The following is a 23,657-nucleotide window of genomic DNA, read 5'->3' as shown; positions in this document are numbered from 1 at the left end:
GTTCCCTCTGGTTTGACTCTGCAACGCATGGGGATGGGCACCTGACCTTGAGAAATCATCAGCAATCCCGACGCTTTAATGTCCATTTCACACACCATTTCATTCCAATGGATTTAAAACCCCGGACGATCATTGTGGCGCTTGTTACGATCAACACTGTGACATCCATAATGTGCGGCAGTCAGATTGGTCGCAATTGGTCGGCCCAAGTGCGTGCCACTGCTGTAATAACAGATGGGGCGAGGGACAGGCGTGCCACTCACAATGTGATGATGTCATCTTTTTTGAGGCACCCAGCGTTTGGGCTTGAGCAGCTATACAAGCAGCTCCTAACAAACAAATAGAATTACTGAGGCTGAAAAATGCCAATCTGGACCAGCATCTGATCGTATAGCTTGAGAGTTACCGCACATGGAGCGACACAACTGAACGAAATAATTGGGAACCTATTGCAGACTCCACTCTGCACATGTATTTGTGCGCCGCAACGGAAACACAGAGACTCCCGTTATTTAGGGGTGGACAAACCTGGAATAAAGTCAAGCCAAGTCAAGTACAACTTTATTGTCAAATGTGCTACATACAGCACAGATGAAATGTATTCCCTCTCAACCAGACAACAAGAGGAGCCGCTGCGGGTGCCTGCACCACCATCAAAAGAACAGTTTACAGAGATGACAAAATTATACAACGCAACACATAAAACACAGACAGTCGTGCAATCGTAACCACTTTTCTGCAAACACTTTGTTGTTTGAAACAGTATCAATGAAAGAGGAGTGAATCAAAGTGTCGTTTCCACAAGTAGATCAAGGACGTCATGCTGAAAATGTGCACACGTTTGCTACAAGCTAGGTTTGAAAGCAACAAGAAGCTGCAACGTCCATTAATGAAAACAATTAAAATATAATAATCACTGTTATTTTGATTGAGATTGAAAATCGCAACAAATTTAAACTAATAAAAAAATCAACTAAGAATATGCTGAAAAAAGAACAATTAGGTTTGGCCTTTTAAAGGCAATTAGGTGCCATGCATGGATGGAGTAGATACTTATAAGGAGATAACAAGAAGGTTGTGATTGAGCTCCATTTATATAACAAATTTTTCTCAGATTGGGAAAACAATCTTTGCCTTTGAGCAATGTTACGTTAACTGTGTGTATGTTTTCACAGCATTTGTGTATGTCTATTTTGTCTATTTAAAGGAATATGGCCCACAAATACAATGCTAATTGCCAATTAGCATGTCAATGGGATATTACACTGACTTTAGCATTAGTGCTAGTGATGTTTTCAAAATAAAGCATGTTTTGAAATTAAATATACAATGTGTGTAATACTTTTTGTTGTGTGTTTACTTTTAAACTAAACTCCAATGGGGGAGTGATTAAACATTTTAAAAGTGCGCTGCAGGACAGCAGAATCACAGACGCTTCACGCTTCCTCAGCAAGCTACATGGTGCAACCAAAGTACCATCACAATGTCGGGAACGTGTAAATGCACCACGCCGATCTGCATATTGATCGATTTCCTTCAATTGTTTTCAATATTGAATTTACAATGAAATTTCAACTACTCTTCCAGGCCTGCTGTCGTTCTTATCCAGAAACAACATTTTAAAGAACTATCAATCGCAATCACTATTAATCCCAAAATTGTCCATAATTAATCACATTTTCTGCCGTTGTAATTCTCTACAAATCTTGAGTAAACTCTTCGAATGTATATAAAAACATCAAAAAGACTGTTCTAATAGCCTTCTGTGATACTTGAATGCTATTATTCTCCCAATGAAATATAATTGTTGAACAAAATAATTCAAACTAACTCAGCTTTACAGGCATTTTTCTGATACAGTATTCCTCTCATCTCAAATCAGAATAAAATCACAATAAATGTAATGAATAAAATAATTTCTGTTTTTTCATCCATTAATGCTTACAACAATAAAGATATGAATTCCAGGCAGAACATTTGATTGTTTTAAAATACTTTGTGTCCCTTAGTGCTTTATCTGGTTTGAATAAGCCAAAGTACACCCACCATATTTCCTTGAAATAGCGTAATGTGTATAACCCTGCTCATAAAAACAAGCAACCCAAAAAAAAACTTAAAAATTAAAAATGTGACGTCCTTGGGGGAAAGTAGCAATAATCAAATAAAATGCACTCAGCAACAGACACCAAAAATCATATTTGTGCAGTTCCCGCTCCCCACTCACATGAACGCGCAATTAAATGCACCGTCTCCCATGCATAAACACCTTTTCTGTGGCTTTGACAGACTGCTCCTCCCGCCAGTTTAAAATGCACCGCCGCATCGCTCCTAATGTGCCCAAAGAGCATGCAGCTCTAATCTAATTAGACTGTCAGTCAGCAGGGTGTTCAGCCAAAAGAAAAATTAGGAAGCCACAAAAATCTACAAACATGAAGAATCTTCTTGCGAGGTTGAGGCATATCAAGTCGCCCCCCCCCCCCCCCCCCCCGCCCCACAACCCTCGCTCTCTACCCTTCCTCCGCCTCTCTGAGATTTCTCTTTAATGGTTTCACAGTCGCCCCTGCTGGGATTCATTACCTGGCCTAATTATAAAGGCAAATGAAATCAGCTCCAATACATTATTAATAGAGGGCTCCTCTGCGCTATTTGCAACAATATGATAGATTCCGACTGTTTTCATGCCTGATTTAGAGTCACGTGCTGATAAGGAAAAAAGGTAAATTAGTGTGCTGTATGGGAGGAAAAGGGTGAGCGTGGGGGTGAAGCGCTTAGCCGGACAGATGAGGGGAATTAAATGAATGTGGGGTAGAGTGAACCCCCGTTTATTAGGGGAGATACATTCCAGACCCTCCCGGAATCGGTGGATATCTGCGTTACAGAGACCCCCACATATACATCACTTTTGTTAATCTGTTATTTGTATTGGGATTTATAGGTTGGCTTTACTATGAGGGATGCAGAAGTCCTCTGTATAGCGTGTAATATAAATGTAAAATGGAGGTTGGATTTAATACGTTTTCTTCTTCTCACCCCTTTTTGAGCCGCGCATGTCGAGCTTGTTTTTGTTGCTATTGGTGTCCATGGTGATGGCTTTTTTGTTTGCTATAAATACAGGGCGCTGCAGTCTGGCTTTGTTGAAAAATGAGAAATGCTAGTTTGGCTTGCTCAAAAACAAGCAAATCAAATCAATGACATACACTTTCATTAAATGGCAGAAGGTACAATAAAGCTGCACATTCACCTTTAGCCATTCATCCCCAAAAAGAAAAATAGCTTTGAGTTCAATTAAACACATCCAGATTTCGCACTGAGGAAGTCCATTCGTGAGTACATTGAGATGCTTATTATTATTTCAGTTTTTACACTTTTTGTGGCATTTTTATTTGGTGGTGTGCAGTGAGATTTTTCAAATATAAAAGGAGTACCTTGCCCCATAAAAAAAAGATAAATAGAAAAAAAAAGAGGTTAATAAATTCTGCCCTACCCAGACGGGCGACAATCAATCCCTGCCGACGTGGTCTAAAAATGGAGGAGAAGGAAGGAAGACTCCCACTTAAATGGAGAGGCGGGTTTGTACCAGCATTGGAGGAGTATTGACGCCATATTGGATGCAGCTTTGTGAACTGGAGCTAGGCAGACATCAACCCCCCCCCCCCCCCCCCTCCACTGGCTAAAGAACCACGAGGGAAGGTCAAAGCACAGAGCGGTCACCTTAATGCTGAATCATCAAAGTGTAAGCAAGCATGGATTGATATTAAATAAAACAAATAGAAAAAGGACTTTGCAAGGAAGTGACGCTCATTATTATTCGTTTGAAATCAGTTAAAGCCTTTTCTCAAACATCCCCCTGGAGGAACAGGGGGTTAAAAATCCATTTGCGGGAAGTGTGGCATGACAGCGAACTTGTCTCCCTGGAGACAGAGAATTTGACAGGAGGGAATGTGTATCTGCTACATACGTGTGTGTGTGTGCGTGTGTGTGTTTGCGCGCATGTTTGAGGGGGCATTTGAGTGTTTTCAAATTTGAGAGTCAGTGGTGCATGTGAGGATCACAAACAGATGCAGATGAATAAACAAAGCTCTGCAATATTGTGATTTTGTTGTTGTTTTTTTCCCCCTTTAGCTTTCAAGAGCAGATCTTTGATTTAAAGGTCAGCAAAAGCATGCTCTGTTCAAGGAGGCTCTGACAACTCATGCTAGTATCGCGTGTGAGCATCTAAGAAGTGCATTTGTGTCCGTTTGTTTTTTTGGGGAGGAATGGGGGTTGTGTGTTGTTGCAGTATATCTCCATTGGTCTCTGTGATGCTGATCACATTAGGCGAGGTAAATACATACCGGCAATCAGAATTTGATTCACTTCTGATCAACATCAGGTAATGCCTCATAATACTAGTCAATAGCAATTTTTAATCACATGTGGCTTTATGTGTCCCCAAACATAATTTTGACGCGATTAAAAAAAAAAAATAGCTCTTCTTTTTTTTCTAGATCAATAGGTTTTTGAGATATTTTCTCTTTTGAATTATAAAAGCTTTTGCAATACTGTTTCTGCCATGGATTGTAATTTATAGCCATGGTGTTTCATAAAAAAGACATTTCGCCTGTTGCTAAGCCTAACACTTAATTCATACCTATCAATATAATAACAATTATTATTGCAATAAAGCTAATAATGCTGTGGAGTGATTTCCCACCAAATTTTGCTCACAAAACAGTTGGGGATCAACAATTGTAAATTGTTAGGCAAATAGTATATATTGCCTGACTGTGCTAAAACTAACAAATGTTAAATCCTGGTGTTTGGGGTTAACACAGAGTTGTGCAGAGCCACAGACTCCATGATTGTGAATGGAAAAATAAAAATAACAAGGAGAAGAGTTTGAAAGGAGTATGGAGTAACCAATAAACTTACAGTAATCCTAATTTGCTCTCTTTCTTCCTTTACTCCCACACTTTCATTTGCACTGGATATTCCAGCAGTCTGGATACTCTGTGGCACCGTGCTGCCTCTCACATGTTGCTCTTGCTACTACTGTGTTGGTCATCTGGAGTGCACAAATCACAATAGGATTGTTGAAGTGTTCAAGAAAACACTTCAGATTTTTTCCTCAGCGTATGTGAGGTCTCTCATGTTTGACACATCGAATCAGACGTTCACAATCTATACATGTGTACTCAGCTTGGTGTACACAGGAGCGAAGTACGTGAGCTGAAAGTCAGGAGGGAGTAACCGTGTCATAGGAAGACACACCAGTCGCCCGAAAAGGAAAACGGGAAGAGATGGAAAGGTCGTCTGGGGAAGAAAGGGAAAGCAGGGATGGTGTCCTACTTTACCGTCACTCCATCTTGCCACTCGTGATCCTTCTGAAGCTGCTCTGCTTCATTGGCAAGTTTCTGGAAGGAAACACAAAATCAGCAGAGTGAGTGTGACAAGTCAACAGGGCTTTGATTGATTATGTGTGTGTGTCCAATCCAGGGCACATTCAAACCTCCCATTATTTTTGTGTCTGTGGAAGTTTGTCAAAAATGCTCCCGGGTCAATTTGGCCCGAGGCATTTGTTTAATCACCCAAACGTGTCAATAATGGTATTAAAAATCCCACTAACAAATGCTTGTATGATCAATTCAAAAAGGGGTTGTTAGCACCAAGAAGGGAGCGAGCTCCCATTCTCTGGAGTACCTCAACCAATAGCCCCAAGGGGGTGATCTTGAGCCAGCTAGGCAAAGCCAAACTCACTTACCAAACACTGAATCAATGCCAAAACACCTCCTGGTTAATTTTATAACTCCCAACATTCTAATTCAGACTACTTTGTTCATCCCAGCAATAGGTTTTGAACCACTTGCATATGGCACCTTCACAGCATGGATAGTGAAGCTGAAATCATAGTACAAGACTGCGTGGAATCAAGTAAAAAAGAAAGAAAGCAAGTACAGGTTAGAAAGAGTATGAAAAACTCTTATTAGGAACTTATGAGACAGCTTTTGAGGTATAAAATTGATCTTTCTTCACAGCAAAGAAATACCCTAAAAAAAACAAAAACAAAAACGCATACTGATGAATCTATATTAAAATCACTGCTTCTTCCAAATGTAGTCTTCTGCAATGCTTTTCCATTTGTCTTTCAAAAGCACCAAGCCTTTAATTAAAGATTCCATTCTTGTCCTAATGGCAACATAGTCGAGTGAATCAACAAAATGAGGTTCTAATTAGTGCATTGAAATTATTAACCCGGGAGCCGAAAAGCAAAAACAGTGACAATGTGAGTGTGTAAGTAAGAGTGTGTGTGTGTGTGTGTGTGTGTGTGTGTGTGTGTGTGTGTGTGTGTGTGTCTGCTTGTAAAGAGGCTTGTTGATGTTAACGAGGCAACCACAATGAAACATTACATTGTTCAATATGGGGGAAATTGCCGCAAACTCGATGCCGTCAAACTAGCTCACGGTAGTAACCTCACCTGAAATGTACACAGGCATAAATTGAGTTCAGTATTCCTGAACTGGGAAACCCACTTGAGGTAACTTTGAAAGAGTAGTAATAGTGACAAGAGTATTTACCACAAAGCCTCCATTCTTCCAGTTCCCAACTCCTATCATCTTTTTTGATTTGGCCTTTTTCAGCAGCACGAATTTCTTATGGGCACTCTGTCTACCTCCGGAAAATACACACTCCACCACTCTCCTAAGTCGGCCATCATAGCACTAGAACTCCATCTTATCCGTAGCATTTCAATGCAGTCTCACTGCACCCAAACAGCCATGCGTCTTCGGCATTGGCCCAGATGGATGTGCAAGACAAACAGCCAATGAATCAGAGTGAGAGATGCGGAAGGAAGCTGTATGAGCCATTTTGGTGGCTGGAACCCAAGCAGCTTAAAGGACTGGATGAGTGTGGTTAGATCAGCACCGATCGAAAAGCTCCCAATACAGGCCCACACAACACTCGCCACCGGAAGAGCTGCCCCGAGTGCCCGATTGTTATCCCGTCGTCGTCCATCTACGACGCATGACGGCCCTATTTGTCACTGAGCCTTCTGGCAAGGTCAAGAAACACAAACACGATGGTAATGGATGGCAATGTCCGTTTACAAGGTCTACGTACAACGCATGTGAGCACAGCACCACAGTCAAACGCATTTCTTTGATTGATGGTCAGAGACATTCATTTCATTCAGGTCATATTCAGAAACAGACCAAAATTTCCATGAAAAATATCTATATCTATATTTTGGGACATCTTGGTTCCAAGAAACGGTGTTGGAGTGAGTTGAGAAGTTGCATATCAACAAAAGTACTGCATTGTGCTGTTTTATGGCATCTTGTTGCCCAGGAACTATGTTGAGGCAGTTCAGAAGCTTCATTTTGACAAAGGTAATGGATTACCGCCCTTTTGTGGCATCTACAGCTAATTATCAACTTTCTTGAGGATTGTCAATTCCAAACACTAATTTTTGAATGAACACATTTTTTTTTTTGAATAGTGGGGATTCACTGTATAGTGGTACATTGATTAACAATCTTATATCTTCCCGTGACTGAGATTGCAGCAACATGAGGGTTGCTGAGATGTTGAGGCGCTCTTTGCCGTAATTTCGTGGCGGCATATTAGAAGCATGTTCGAATTTGGGCTTGGTACACAAACCCAAAAAGCACTGAGTACCAACCATGCCTTCGCCTTGTGCGAAACCGAGGACCCCCGGGAACTGTATATTACGAATCTTGAGTTTTTTCGCAGCACGTCGATACAGCAGGCCAGTTAAACTGCATAAACATTAAATTGAATTAATGGGAACCGTCTTCTTGCTTGGAGCGAAATCTAATCTGCCTCCATTGCTCAAAAATGACAAGCACTGTAAAATATAACCTCATTAATAAAATGATCATTGAATGACAGAACAATGGCATTTTGACAATGTTATAGATGGCCAATAAATCTATTTGTCACACCCACACTGGAAGTGATGATGAATCCAAAGATGCTTGTCGATGTCTCTGCTGTCATAAAAAGTAAAAGGTTGAGTTGCTTCACTGTGAAATCACAGAGCGAGAAGACGTCAGGAAAAAAAAAAGGACGGTACGGCTCAGCGTGAGGTGATTACCATCTTTAACATTCACTCGGGTTCTGTTTTCTCAGGTCCACAGGGGAGACGTTTGTTCATTCAAAGTTCTTCCCAGGGAATGACAGCACACTAGGGACAGGTGGCGTCATGTTGTGCTAAGCGTCAACTTGACACCAGACCAACTGCGTGATTGCGGCGGCCCGTGAGGCCCTTCCGTTGAAGCATTAGCTTATAAAGGGCACTCCACATCGCACACCGCCGCCGGTCTCATCCGGACAGATACTCGGGCAAAACAGCTCCACACTGTGTGCGTTTGAGCGAGAGGGCACTTCAGGGAACAGAAGACGGTCTTGGATGTGATTGCGGCCTTGAATGAAGCCACTCGACACGTTCCGAATGACCCCCCTGCTGGCTTTGCTGCTGGCTTTGCTGCTGGAAGGTTGGCACATCGGAACCGACAAAACTGCAGAACCACTTGTCTGAGGCCGCTTATAATGATGTGTTGAGGTAAGGGTAGCGCTAAATTCTTCAATGGTTCGCTGATGCGCTCTGTTCCAATCAAAGAAGTGAGTCCGGGGACCCTTTAGATAGTTAGAACATCTTATCCATGCAGTACACAATGTGTCATGGCTGCAGACGACTATGAAAGCTGCTGTAGAAATGGGTGTCACACCAGTCTAGGACTACGAAACACAAATAATAATAATAATGTAACCACTCTTTCCGTGCTTCAGTATAACACAGTGAGATTGAGATGGACTTGCAATGGCACACTGTCAACTCTTTAATGGCACTTTTTCCATCTTTGTTTATGGCATAAAATATTGCAACGTCGAAATGAAAGCCCTTTTTACGCATAAGTGGCCTTCGCATGGGTCATTTTTAGTGATGGTACATTTGATCATTTCTGTCTCTCAAATGGCACTCTCGAAGATAGACAGCTAGAAGCCACAAAAAAAGCTTGATTTCACTTTGCCGTTATTTTTATGAGATCGTTTCTAAAGATAAACACTTACTTTTTAGGACTTTAAGGGGAAATCAATTCATATTCTGCCTCGTTTCGGATTGACGATCGGAAATATACTTGATTTAACAATGAATCAATGCAATTCATCGTTCATCATTGAACATTTTGAACTGAGTTCACGCCGTTCCAAACATGAACTTGCTCAGTTGTTTATTTTTTTAAACAATATGTTACTGCGATGATGGCCTGGTGTAAAGTGAAACAAATACCTAGCGATACTAAAGGACAAAGTATTGTAAACAGTCAAATGTTCTGCCTGTAACATCTTTATTTGATCAATTATCTATTTTTTTTATTATTAATCGGCCAACTAATTTTATATAGCATCCTCGTCTCGAAAGGCGATGGTCGACGCGTGGGGGGAATTAGGTCCTGTACTGGACGCATGAGCGCAAGTGGCTGAAGAGCCCTATTCTTGAGTGGCATTCCCACTGGCATTTCACGCAGGTGAATGTTGAGGATGGTGGGGTGGTGCGTGGAGCAACTGCCCGCTTCTGTGAGGCCCGGTCCTGCTCCTCCGCCGCAGCCTCGGCGACCCCTATGCGAATGGTGTTGCGCCAGGTGGCTCGGTCTGCTGCTGCACTCTCCCATCTGTTGGGATCCACCCGGACCGCCTTTAGGTCACGTTTGACAGTGTCCTTGTAGCGCAACAGGGGCTGGCCCGCACTCCGGCGTCCCTCAAGCAGCTCGCCATAGAGGATTTCCCGCGGCAGCCGGTGGGGGTCCATGCGGAAGGTATGGCCGATCCAGCGGAGCCTCCTCTTCATCAAGGTGCATTGGATGCTTAGGAGGCCGGCTTGTTGGAGGACCGCGGTGTTTGGAATCCGGTCCTGCCACCTGATGCGCAGCAGCCGCCGGAGGGCACGTAGATGAAAGGTGTTAAGTCCCCGTTCCTGCCTAGCGTAGGTGGTCCATGACTCACTGCCGTAGAGTAAGGTGGAGAGGACGCAGGCCTCGTACACCATAACCTTGGTTTTTGCACTGAGAAGGCTGTTTTCCCAGACGCGTTTCGACAGCTTCGCCATCACACCGGCAGCCTTGGCGATCCTCGAGCTGATCTCGGCGTCGAGTGTTGTTGCACATGTGACGGTTGAGCCTAAATAGGTGAAGGAGTCGACATTTTGCAGCGGCGTGTCCTCGATGGTGATAGAGGGGGCGATGGTGGTTCCCTGGGCTAGTATATTTGTCTTCTTTAGGCTGATCGTGAGCCCCAAGTCCCTGCACGCACGCGAGAGTCTGTTCACCAAGTGCTGGAGTCCTGCCTCACTATGGGAAGTGAGGGCAGCATCGTCTGCAAACAGTAGTTCTCTTACCAGGATGTTGTAGGTTTTAGACTTGGCGCGCAGTCTTGCCATGTTAAAGATAAGATAAGATAAGAAAAACCTTTATTAGTCTCACAATGGAGAAATTCCCAGATATAAAGCCATAAAGAGGCTACCATCTTGCCGTGTGCGGAGGTATACCCCCTCTTCGCAGTCGGAGAAGGCATACTGGAGGAGGATGGAAAAGAAGATTCCAAATAGGGTTGGTGCAAGGACGCACCCCTGCTTCACTCCACTGCTGACTGGGAATGGCTGGGAGGTAGCGCCGTTGAAGTGGACTGTGCTTTGCATGTCTTGATGGAAGGAGCGGATAACGGTGAGCAGTTTTGGTGGACAGCCTACCTTCTCCAGTATTTGAAATAGCCCGCTCCGGCTGACCAGGTCGAACGCTTTGGTCAGGTCAACGAAGGCAATGAACAGAGGTCTTTGCTGCTCGCGGCACTTCTCTTGAAGCTGGCGGAGGGAGAATATCATGTCCACTGTGGATCTTTGAGCCCTGAAGCCACACTGCAATTCGGGGTAGACTCGTGAGGCGAGGCGCTGAAGCCGTTTCAGGGCGACGCGGGCGAACACCTTCCCAACGATGCTGAGCAGAGAGATGCCCCGATAGTTGTTACAGTCGCTGCGGTCCCCCTTGTTCTTGTAGAGGGTGACAATGGAGGCATCCCTCATGTCTTGGGGGATGTGGCCCTTTTCCCAGCAGAGGATCAGAAGCTGGTGCAGCGGTTGCAGGAGCGTGTGTTTCCCATGCTGCAGTACCTCAGGGGGGATGCCATCCTGGCCTGGTGCTTTGCCATTGTTTAGAGCGTCGATTGCTTTCGCAAGCTCGTCAGGCGAGGGTGCGCTGTCCAGTTCCTCCATGAGGGGAAGGTCAGGCAGGGAGTCAAGGGCTGCTCCTGCGACGGTGTTTTGAGTTGCATATAGGCTCTAGGTAGTGCTCGACCCACCTGTCCATTTGCCTGCTTTGGTCTTGGATCGTGTGACCGGTCTTGGACTTGAGAGGGGCGGTTTTGTTGCATGATGGACCCGTTGCCGTTTTGATCCCCTCATACATGCTCCTTGTCCTGCCCTGGTCAGCAGCTGACTGGATCTCCATGCAGAGCTCCTGCCAGCTTTACTCCTGGCAGCACGGAGGGTGTCTCGGGTGTTGGGGCAGGGGTTGTTCTTGTGCTCAAGCATTGCCTTTCTCTTGGCTCCTGTTGCAGGCTCCATTTGTAGCCAGTGCGCCTCGAACCAGTCAGCGTTTTTCCGCACTCTCTTCCCAAAGGCGAGCATTGCGGAGTCGTAGATGGCGTTTCTGAGCTGGTCCCAGAGACGGACAAGGTCTTCTGTGGTGTTGTCATATTTCTCTTTCAGCTTATCTCTGAATGTAGTGGAGAAGCAGTTTACCTTTTCCGGGTCGGCAGTGCCACAGGTGTTTATGCGCAGCTTACCCTTGGTCTTGGTGTGGTGGATTCTGCGAGGCTGCAGCCTCACCTTACTGGCGATTAGGGCGTGGTCGGTGTCGCAGTCTGCGCTGTGGTAGCTCCTCGTGTGGAGGATGGCGTTCAGGCTGGATCTTCTTGTAATTGCTAGGTCCAGCTGGTGCCAATGGTGGGATCTAGGGTGCCTCCAGGACACCGTGTGGCGGTCATTGCCTGCGAAGAAGGTGTTGGTGATACAGAGGCTGTGGTGGCAGCACACCTCGAGGAGGCGTTGGCCATTGTCGTTCAGTCGGCCAACTCCATGTGGGCCGAGGCAAGAGGGCCAAGCCTGCCAATCGGCCCCCACACATGCGTTGAAGTCGCCGAGAATCAGGAGGAGTTCGGTCTTGGGGATACGTCTCACTTCATTTTCGAGAGTTTCGTAGAACTCATCCTTGGCTTCTGGGGAGGACATCAGGGTGGTGGCGTAGGCTGAGATGATGTTGGCATACCCTGCTGTGGTCTTCATGCGCAGGGAGAGGAGACGGGACGTGCCGCCGGTCGGTGTTTCCACTGCGTGGAGCAGGGAGTTCCTCACTGCGAAGCCCACGCCATGCTGGCGCGGTTCCTTCTGCGGCCGACCCTGCCAGAAGAAGGTGTAGTTTTCTTCCCTGAGGGATCCGCTGTCTGGCAGGCGTGTCTCCTGGAGGCAGGCCACATCGATGTTCAAGCGGGCCAGTTCCTTCCCAATGATGGCGGTCTTTCTTAGGTCAGTGATCTGAGTCGGGTCGGGGGACATTCCGGGGCACATAGTTCTGACGTTCCAGCTTGCTATGCGAAGTGCTGGGGACTTCTTTCTCTTGCGTGTTTTGCCTGGTGCATGGAGGCACTCGCTTTCCGGGTTTCCCCTGCTCTCTACGCACCCAGTAGAGCAGGCGAGTGTGACGGGCTGGGCTAGCACCCTATTGACCGGGGGCTGCCCAGTTTGGGGCGGGTGGTAGCTAGCCAATGGAGTGCGATGACTCCTCCCACCGTCGGACGAGGCCCCTGGCGCTCCGGCTCCACGCCAATTGGCCGGAGCTCTAATGAACCAGTAACTGCCTCTTCCCGTGGTTGCTTTACGAAGTCTTGCGACTTCGGTGGAGACCACTCTCCAGTGCGCGTCGAAGGCTTGGGCGGGGGATATGGAGACACTGAGTTGCCCAGGCTGTAGTGTCCCCCTCTTGGCGTCACCGATCGGAGCCCAAGGGAGAGGATGAACCAATACACTTGGGACCGGGTCTGCTGCAGGAGTTGCCAGGGTCGCTGACTGCGTGTCTGACCCTGCCTGTCGGGGCTCCACTCCGGGTACACTGGTAGGGTGTACCACCGTAGCCAATGCCTAAGAGGCAGACCCTGCGAGGCAGCAGGGGGATTTGGATTCAGAGTTGCCTTCTCCTAGCCTTTGTCTAAAGAGACCCAACCTACAAGGCAGCAGGTTTTTACAGGGTGAGGTTGTTAACCTCACGCCCAACCCCCAACCTGGAGGACCAGTTGGATGCAGTTTAACGTCATACCCAGGACACGACCAACTAATTTTATTCAGCTAAATATTGTACATTGGCCGAAAAACAATCTGTATCAATGAAGCCATAGTTATAAATGCTGCAAATGTTCTTTTTGACTAAGCATACCTGAATTCGAGATAACTGCAACACATATGTGGTCGAGCTTTGAATTATTAAGAACGCTAGCTAGCCATAGATACCATCTGAAATGGATGACTTCACTGTCACATATTTATGTCATCATAAAAATTACTTTAACCCTTTCCTCTGCCCTGTAACCTGAAAACACAATAAGCTGTCCATTATAGTAACCGCTGTACCTGAAAGGGTTAAACAGCTGTACATCAATCAGGAGCGTTCCTTTAGTACCATAGTGAGGAGCTGCCGCTTTATTTTACGCTCTGACACACTCGGCCAGTTCGAATAATCAGCAGTGTCAGGTCTATATTGAGTACAGCAGACATGATACATCTCAGGACAGTATTGCTTCCATGATATTTGAGGAGACGTGGGGGCAAAATCATAGCAGGCATTAATATGTGCGCCAGAGCTGATGACAAATGCGTGTTGAATTAAAATGTCACTGTGGTGTCATGGCCCGAGGGGTCGGCGGGCTCAGTGCGGTTTAACATGGTGCAGTGGTCAGTCGGTCCATGAGGGGGCACCAGACTGAGTCCCGGCAGCCAGCGGAGTCTGACGGAGTGAGAGCGGTCTGCTCTAAGCTCTTCATTCTGTCTCCTCCACTTGGCTGGGATTAAGGCCAATCATAGAAATCACTGAGTCAGAACCGTTCCTCAACAACAGATGGAGGGACTTTCCACTCCAGAATTTTAAAACCCTCACAGACAAACTCGCTTTCGCTTCACGCCCTCATCGTCCCACTACCTCCCTCTCCCCCGGTATGCGACTCCTGCATCCATACCTTTCGTTTCACCCCACTCGCTGTCCTCTTTATCTCTCCCTCTGGCTGGGCTCTTTTATCCTCCCATCATATGCCGTACGTCATTTCTTTACATCAGTTTCACTTAAGCGACGTCAAACTTCTCCCCTAATACATACTGTACAACAACAGTCAAGGCAACTTTAAAAAACCCCGACTATAATTTACTTTAAATAGCGCACAAGTCAAATGCAGTGCAAATTTTCGTACAATTTCAATCAGTGCATTGCTGGCCTCAACTCAAGTTCACATTCAGGTCATTGCTGAGAAGTCACAAAGTACAAGTATTTTTTTTTTTATTCGATTGTAGGTTTCCATATTTTACTTAAGTATGTATCATTCTGACCAACTTTACACTTTTCCACCCTACATCTTTTCTCACTGAATAACGGCGTCAGATCCTTGGATGAGGGTCTTCTGGTTGTTCCCAAGTCAAATTTAAATTATTTGAATATGGGTTGTGTCTTGTCATCTTCAAAAAAATAAAATAAAATACGAGATTGTGGTGTTCAAATTTTCTGTCTCATCAAAAAATAATAGTGTGTAAAGATTTTTTTTCGCGCCAAGTTATCAAAACATTATATACATATATATATATATATATATATATATATATATATATATATATATATATATATTTTTTTTTTTTTAACCAAGGCAAAAGGAGTTTAATCACTTCTGCTTTAACTAGATTTTTTTTGTAGTATAAGGACAAGTATCCGCACTTGTGCTAAAGTACACACTTTTGTCATCTCTGCAGATCACACCTATAGCCTGTCCTATTCTGAGTGGTCCGACAGTGTTGAAGTCCATAATGAGGAGCAATAATGATGCTTAATTCCAGGTCCCCGGTCGAGCGACAGCCAGTTGGGTATTGTCGTCGTATTAGCTAACTCTGTGCATTGGATGGGTGGGAGACCCCGGCTTTGTTCTCAACTCCAAAGCCTGCTGGTGGCAGGCCCGTTAGTGGGGGGGCCGGCGAGTGCGGTGGCATTGTAGCCTGTGCCGAGATAATCCTCCGCCTTTGTTTCATCACATAATCTTCCTTTTCCACAAGGCAAATGTTAGCACTCTTCTTCCACTTACCCAAAAAAAGGGTCCCACAACCATGCTCGGGTGTTTCCACGGAGACCGGATCAGGATGGTGCAAAAAGCGTCATCCACCCACAGATGGGGAGAATTTGCCGTCTTTTCAACAGAACAAAATCCAGCACCGGGTTTTTCTTTGCTCCACACTTGCCCGCAAAACTCCATATTGCTACGGGAGATTGCCAGCATTGTGCACAGGCTTCAACTCCACCAAGCAGGCAGCAGTAATGACTTTTGAACAATATGGTCTCTCTGAAGACACCAAGCGATACAAAAGGTTTGGAAAATAATCACCCCTGATCATTAGCCCTTCAGTACAGCCTACTTCAGTGCTTATGATGAGGCTTCATCAAACATACAGACTGCTCAACTGCACCTGCATCGACTATAATGAACAAAAACGCCTTAAAAATGACAAAGAACATAATGGACACTTGTAGGTGTATGGAAATGTAACACAATTGATGAAAATGACATGTTTCACATATCATGCACATGACTAGAGAAGGAATTGTCAAAATGAAATGCTGTGAGGGCTAGTTTTCTGTTATGTCTTAAAAGTGTAAAATGACATGGTTGACAACATAAGGACGTGGAAAATGCTGTGTTGCTGGAAAAAAATCATTCTCCTTTTTCTGTTTTAAAATAGGGGTTCTACAGATCACCGATGGAATAACCGTACCAACAAAAACATCCATCCATTTTCCGTTCCACCTATCCTCACAAGGGTGTCAGGGGGTGGGTGCTGGAGCCTAGCCCAGCTGTCTTCGGGCAGTAGGTGAGGGAAACCCTGAACCGGTTGCCAGCCAATCGCGGGGCACACAGAGACAAACAATCATCCACGCCCACACTCACACCAAGGGACAATTTAGAGTGTTCAATCAGCCTGCCATGCATGTTTTTGGAATGTGGGAGGAAACCGGAGCACCCGGGGAAAACCCACGCAGGCCCGGGGGAGAACATGCAAACTCCACACAGGGAGGCCGCAGCAGGAATTGAACCCGGTACCTCTGTACTGTGAGGTTGACGTGCTAACCACTGGAGCACCGGGCCGCCCGAACAAAAACATATTTCGATTTAAATGTGCTCCACTCAAATACGTTCCCCCTGTCAAAGTAATTAAAAGTCAATAAAAACTACTACTGTACCATAATGAAAAACATCACTAAATTGACTCTTCCCGGACAGTATCAATCAGAACTGAGCATTCTCATTAAAGGTACATCCGTGAACACATGGACATAAGAAATTCAATTCAACATCTAATGGCATAGATCCTAAAAGCATCCTCACTGGGTGGATGATAGCAAGCGATCAAGAAAGGGCAGTCCACCCAAAATCCATGTGCATCATGACTATCATCTATTAGTGGCACACTACCTCTCGCCAGAATTTGGATTCAAGGAATCGAGAACGCTCGGTCAATTACAATCTGATCTGATAAGATTCAACTGACTGGAAACATTTGGATGTGTTAACTGGAATGGAATTTAAATTTAAACTCATGCCAAAAGCGTTCTGGATCTGCCCTTGCTGCTACATATTGGGATTCATATTTAAGAGAGTCTGCTCAACAGGTCTGTTCAAAGTCACAGTCTCCAATAATTTTATTTTATTTTATTTTTTTGTAGGGGGGGTTGTTTTGGGTACAAGTAAATGACACAATTGGAGATTGAATTTCTATAATGTGTCCCTTAGAACAATTACACTGGTCAACTGGTTTATATTTGTTAATCAAGTCAACTTTTCGAGATGCTTTTTTTTCTACGCTGATTTCAAATCTAACCTCATTTTTTTCCAGCACATCAGGGTTTCATGATCGTGATATAAGAATAATGTAATATGTAATACAGTTTATGAATTAAGGGTTAGTTTCAGCAACAGGTGGGATAGTAGGCTATTTTGTAGGTCTAACTTGAAAACAAAAAATGAAAATACCTCAAAAACCTGATGGAAAAAAAATTAAAGACACTTCAGCATCAAAATATGTTTAGGGATAAATAAAGCCTTCTCTTCGTGAATTTTGCTGTTGACTGAAGGAGGCTGTTGACACTGCCGCAAAGATAGCATTTGTTATCCTATCAATTGTGTTATCCGCCAGTCCAGGGATGTCAAACTCATTTTGATCGCGGGCCACATAGTAGTTATGGTTTGCCTTGGAGGGCCGTTATGAATTTGGGAAACTATATACATGTTTAATCACCTCCACATATTACATGCACAGCGCACAACAAATTGATTAATAACTAGTTTTAAAATCAGAAGTCAAGAATAATTACTGTTATTGTGGATTACATATGACAATTTTGAATTTTGGTTCAGACTTTTGCAAGCATTATGGAATTTGACATGCTTAATTTGCTTTTGCGGGCCACAAAAAATGAGGTGGCGGGCCACATCTGGCCCCCAGGCCTTGAGTTTCTGTCAGAATTTTTCTCGGACAAAGTTAAAGAAATGAGTCGGCACACAGCGAAAACTGTCTTCAAGATCGGCGGGAGGGATCCCTGAGGGCGAACGACGGTTGTTGCTCGGGTAACAACACTCAGAGTTCCCTCTCCGCCAGTTTGAACTTTTATTGTCACGTACCTGTATGCAAGATACAAGAAAAAGACTGCCGCGACATTTGCATACCTTTCCTCTGGTCCGACCCCTCGGCAGTGATTAGTTACCTTGGTTTAAGCTTTGAGCCATCGGTACGTTGACGCCTTTCTGTCTGGTCGACAATGAATCAACAAGTTGGAGACTTTACAGACGACAAATGTCGCCTGTGTGCGACGGGTGTTCTCAAATCATCTTTTGTTGTTCAACAACGCTGTTCCCGAATTATTCATTCCCCCTTTGTGACCCAGTCTAGCCTTCTTCTCTCTGTTCGCCCCCCTGCATTGACGTGATAATTGTGGACTCCAAAAGCCCCCCGCCCAGACGGCCAGCGCCTTTGCACACATGAATTTGGGGGCGCTGGATACGCACCCAAACGTTTAGACGTGCCCATATTAAATGAAACTTTAAACATGATACCATTTTGCTCACAGATTTCTCTATCAGTTTGACACCTGTGCTCTAGTCTATATGTTGGCAATAAGATAAGACTTAAATATGGTTGTCTTAAAAACACGAGGTGCAACTCTCTTTATTTCTTTTTATTTTGACAGTAAATTTCACCTGGGACTGGCATTGAACATGTCTTTGTTCAAGAATTGTTCAGTTTGTCCAAATTGTTGTGAGTTAAACTGAGTTGACTGACATCATCCCAAATGTTTACTCACAAATTAAACGCACAACATTATCCAAACCATCCATCTTGCAAATTTCTCCATTGTGAGACAAATAATGTTTTTCTTCTTCTTCTATCCATCCATCTTCTATACCAATTGTCCTCATTTGGGTTGAGGGTGAGCTAGAGCCTATCCCAGCTGACGTTAAGCGAGAGAAGCGAGTACACCCTCAACAGGGCAAACAGATTGGAAACCAGATCGCTTGACTGTGAGGCAAATGTGCCAACCACTAGTCTACAGAGCCGGCACAGATAAACATCTCCTTGGGGGAGATAAAAAGGTTCGTACACGACAATAGCAGACAAATCCGAAAGCACGATCAGACGAATGTACTTCCACCCTCAGTCCGTTAGGGTGGAGGTGACGAGCCCGGTCACTCGAGGGAGCGTCTGGTTGAGCTCACTGTCAGTATTTGACATATCATCATAAACATGCCCAAACGGCTGCCCGCTCTCTCCCCTAAGTTATTAACATCAACCAGACATCATATAGTGTGAGCGAGTGAGAGCCAGAGCGACCTAGGGCGCCATTTTCCTAAAAAAATAACAATGGCGTATGAGATGTGAGGGTCTCTTTGGCGTCGGCGTTAGGCTTCAACCTTGGAGGTGACCCACACGTAGGAAATTGCATCGCCGCGGTGTCGAATTTGCAAAGAGGTGCAAATGAATCACGTCGTGAGAGAAGCCCACATGACTGCTAATTTTAGGTAACAAGTTGCTTGAGCGACCTGCCCGTTTTCCATCGAGTGAGGTGGGAGTGTATCCGGGGGTCGTGGGTGGAGCTAAACCTGTATCAAGATGCAGGGCATATGTCTCCTTGATCAGAGGTGACAGTGATACGCACATAGACACAAACAGACGTACGCTGCGGCATCAACGCAACCAAACGAGATGAAATCTGACGCGTGTCCTCTATTTATTGGCCCCATAGTTCAATTATCTGCTATTTGTGTAACAAAAAGTAAATTTATGCAGATTATTCAACATGAATAAAACAACGGCAGGGGCTAAAAGTCCTTGGCAGGGAAGTCACAACAAGACTATTGTCTTCTTCCAGGGTTCCAGTTATTATTTGAGGTTCGGGCACACACACTCACCATAAGAAAAATATACATAGAAATTCGCTGTTTGCTTTTTTGGAGGAATTGAACCTCTGTTATTCACTGGAAAATGATGAATAGATGTTTTGCTCTTACTACAGTGCTCTAAGATGCCACAAGATGGTGTCAATGTCCTAAAGAGGAATTGGTCTAAAGCACCGTTATCAAACTCAAAGCCCGGGGGCCATATTTGGCCAGCCATATCATTTTATGTGGTCCGCGAAAGCAGCTCAAACATGTCAACTTCCATAATGCTTTCTAAAATGTCTATGACAATTTTAAATTCTCATATGTAATAAATAAGTGAGATATAGGAAGCATATCTTCCAAACCCCTCTTGATCGTAATTTAAACAATAATTGAACCAACAGTTATTCATGACTTATTTATATGGTTTCAGTCATAACAGTCCTCCAAGGGTTTCTCTACCCATGACTCGGTTGGATTGTGAAGATTGGCCACAGTCGTGGTTGGTGATGTATTTTACAAAGTGTTTTCTCCATGAGTGAAAATATTGTTTTTTTTTTTTTTACAGAGGTTTACTTTTGTCTCCAAAATTTGGGATGAGTGAGATTAAGAAGTTGGATGTCACAATATCAAATGTCATAAACTCAGCATTAGCCCAGCAATGTAGAAGTGAAGTGAAGTGACCATTTGCAAGAGACAGGACTTATTGCAATGAGGCAAAAATTGGAGGGTAAAAAATGTTCGTGAGTCTCAATTCTTGTGACATTTTGACAAAATCATCAATTAAAACATACAATTGCAATGTTCTGCTTACTCTCCTCTGCAAAAAGCAAGCATGCATATTAGAGAAACAGAATTTGTGTACGTTGTCCCCCCCCCCAACATCCAAACAATAACTGTGCCCTGTTGACTCTTTTGTTATGGATGTCAGAGTATGATGATGAAGGGAACAAAACATTTACCATGACGGCGACTTTGTCAAGACTGACGCCAATTTCATTTTGACTGAAATAAATGTACGACAGACACTGCCCGGAAGGGAGGCAAGCAGTCGAGAGACATATGGTGCATTATTGCTGTCATTCTTCAGGACAGAGTGTGCTGTTTATAGCCAAGGTGCCATGTTTATGGCCCCTTTAAATCCTGCCTACCTCTCTGTATCCTTTGTATCGGAGCAGCTTGCCCTGCTTCTGTCTGTTTGCTCCTCTACCTAAGTAGCTCCGTGACCCGCACCGCGATCATACACCCTCCCACCCGTGGGTGCCACAGCCAACCCTCGTCATATCTGTCATAGGCATTCAGTTGCTTGTCTTGCTCTGGGCTTCAAATATAATTTGCTTTCAATCTGCTGTAATTGCTTTGAGAGACATCCGCGTCTACTTGTCTTTCCTCCCTTATGTCTATTTTGAAGGCAGCGAGGTGGAACTAGTGGCTGGCACGAATATCTCCCAGTCAAGAGGTTCTGGGTTTTAGCCGGTGCTTTTGTCAGTTTTCTCAAAAGTAGGGCTTACACTGGTTGCCTCTCATGTTCCAATAACGTGCATGTTCGGTTCATTTAAGTCTCTCAAGTCACAATAGGTGTGAATGTGAGAGTGAATGCAAGCTTGTCAAAATATGCTGTGCAGTTGGCTGGGGTCCATCCAAGACAGGGCTGGACTGGCCTTCGGGCATAGCCGGCAGATGCTCAGTGGGCCGACGTCTTCAGGGGAAGATGTGATACAATTAATTTTATTTCTTTATTTAGCCCTAAGACACTTGCTCACAAATCAGAGAGAGCGGCCCATTAAGCCATTTAGAAAATAAAGAGTAAATTGAACCGATCAATGCTATTGGCACATGTACACAGCAATCAAGAGCTGTGGTGGCCACGGGGCACAGCTAATTGCCTTCAATAATATAATACATCTTCTGAAAAGAAAACAAAAATCACTTGACTCTTGCAATCAGTGTCAATCAAATTCATTGCCTTCACACTATAGAAGCAAGAAACATCGTTGTTGTGTGGTCCACATTCATGTTTTCATGAAGTGGAATGCAGATGGGTCAGGAATCTTCCTCAATTAATTCATAGTGCTGGCGGGAACAAACCTCAAGTAAAAATCTGTGTTAAGATTTTAGTGTCATTGTGCCTTCTAGTCACGCACAGTATGCTAGTTAGCAAATCAGCGCATGTGATACAAGGTAAGGAATGGCACCGAAAAAGGCATTACTAAGTAAATTAAGCTCATCTTTTACTTGTTCCTACTTGGGTTGTGGGCGTGTTGAGCGGGGTTTCTTGATCTGTGACAATTTTGTTTTATACAACCGTGACTGTGTATATCATGTGAGGAAGGTCGCCTTCTCACTTCCGGAGAGTGTTGTGTTGTGTGCATGTTATTTGCACACATTTACTCATGTGTGTGCTGATTGGTCAAATTAGTGATTTTATGTGCCAATCCAGCTCTGGTCCAGGGTGAGCTCTACTTTTCTTGACAAGTAAGCTCGGCTAAGTGCTCATCCATAAAGGTTTTGTATTAACTACAGATGTCACAAGATGGTAGCAAAGCATTAGACAAGGCTATGGCCTGACTAAAAGAAGCTCCTCTTCTTACTTAAAAATACTTCCTTGGCACAAAGATGCCACAAAACAGTGCTAAAGCGGGATTTTATTTTATTTTTTAGATTTGGCCAGCTCACATTGATAGCAAATAGGTGATTGTTTCACACAATAAAAGGATGGCAAGACCATGTATTCTCCATGCATACAAATCAGCTCGGTTTCCACTTCTTCACAAGATATATTTTTTTCTTCATTATTCCAGTCCGAGAAATGACAGGATTAGCTGTGGCGGTTTTTAAACATCTGATTGTTATCGTCCTCTCCTGGGTGAACAATTAATCCCTCTCACTTGCCTTTCATCCTATCAACCCTCCAACCAGCCATTCTGGCTTCATCTGGCCTCCATTCTTACACCCCCCCGCATGGCCCTGCCTTCCCATAGGAGATCTTTATTCAGAACACTCAAACGGAGTTAAGTGTCCTGGTATTTATACATCATCATATGTCTCACCGGGGAATATGAAATCATACCATGATGTGTCTGTGTAATTGCTCCTTGCCTCTTTTAGATAAATACATTTCACCATTCATCGACCGTGGTATGAAGTGTATTTTTCTCTGGGTGTTCCGGCTTCCTCCCAGATTACAAAACGATGCATGTTCAATGTTAAATTGCCTGTAGGTGTGAATCTGAGTGTGTAAGACTGACTGGCGACCAGTCCAGGGTGTACACCGCCTCTCACCCAAAGTCACCCAGTATATGTATTGAAAACGGATGGATGGGTGTTGATTTGATTGGAATTTTCACAGCAGATTTGCCGACAATGCAAAGATAATGAACTAGATGCTTTAATGGTTACTGACGCTCTCAATCCGACCAAAAAGTTTTGGCTTCAGATTGTTCTGACAACTGATTTGAAAATTTCCATTACTTTTGCAGGCTTTTTATTTCCATGTGATGTCTTTATTTGGACACCCGCTTCCAGCACAGCACGGCTTGTCCCACTCAAGTAGAGACATGGAGATAGGAGCTAAAACATGATGTTCCGGATGAATTTGATTGATTTAAAAAAAAATGGACTGGCACTGAGCTCCATTTCAAGGCAGAATTTCAAAATAGTGTGCTTAACACCAAGGGCAGTGATATATCATACGAATGGAGGAAAGTGTAAGGAATTATGCTGACCATACAATTATGATACTCCTAACGACATCTAAAGCCCAAGGCAGACAAGGCCGTGGTGTTAAATCAGACTCAAAAGGTTGAAAGCATTCACAAAATCTAATGAGGAGTGCAAAGACGATACAAGGAGAACTCAGATTACGACAGAACTGAAAATATAAAGTTTCCGGTGCAACAAACGGCATACAATGAGCCCGTTTGTGAAGTTGT

At 44.3% G+C, this 23,657-nt stretch overlaps 1 protein-coding gene across 3 annotated transcripts in view; it reads right to left on the bottom strand.

Annotated features, from left to right (window-relative positions):
- cacna2d2a (calcium channel, voltage-dependent, alpha 2/delta subunit 2a) overlaps nucleotides 1–23,657 on the bottom strand; it is a 191,878-nt gene that overhangs the window by 82,823 nt on the left and 85,398 nt on the right. For all 3 annotated transcript variants that reach the window (XM_052077097.1, XM_052077098.1, XM_052077099.1), the window contains exon 4: nucleotides 5,334–5,393. In XM_052077097.1, coding sequence (XP_051933057.1) covers nucleotides 5,334–5,393 — 60 coding nt within the window. The remainder of the gene's footprint in view (nucleotides 1–5,333; nucleotides 5,394–23,657) is intronic.

This window comes from Hippocampus zosterae, chromosome 9 (assembly GCF_025434085.1).
Source record: "Hippocampus zosterae strain Florida chromosome 9, ASM2543408v3, whole genome shotgun sequence".
NCBI lineage: Eukaryota > Metazoa > Chordata > Actinopteri > Syngnathiformes > Syngnathidae > Hippocampus > Hippocampus zosterae.
This window is presented reverse-complemented; position numbering and strand designations above follow the sequence as displayed.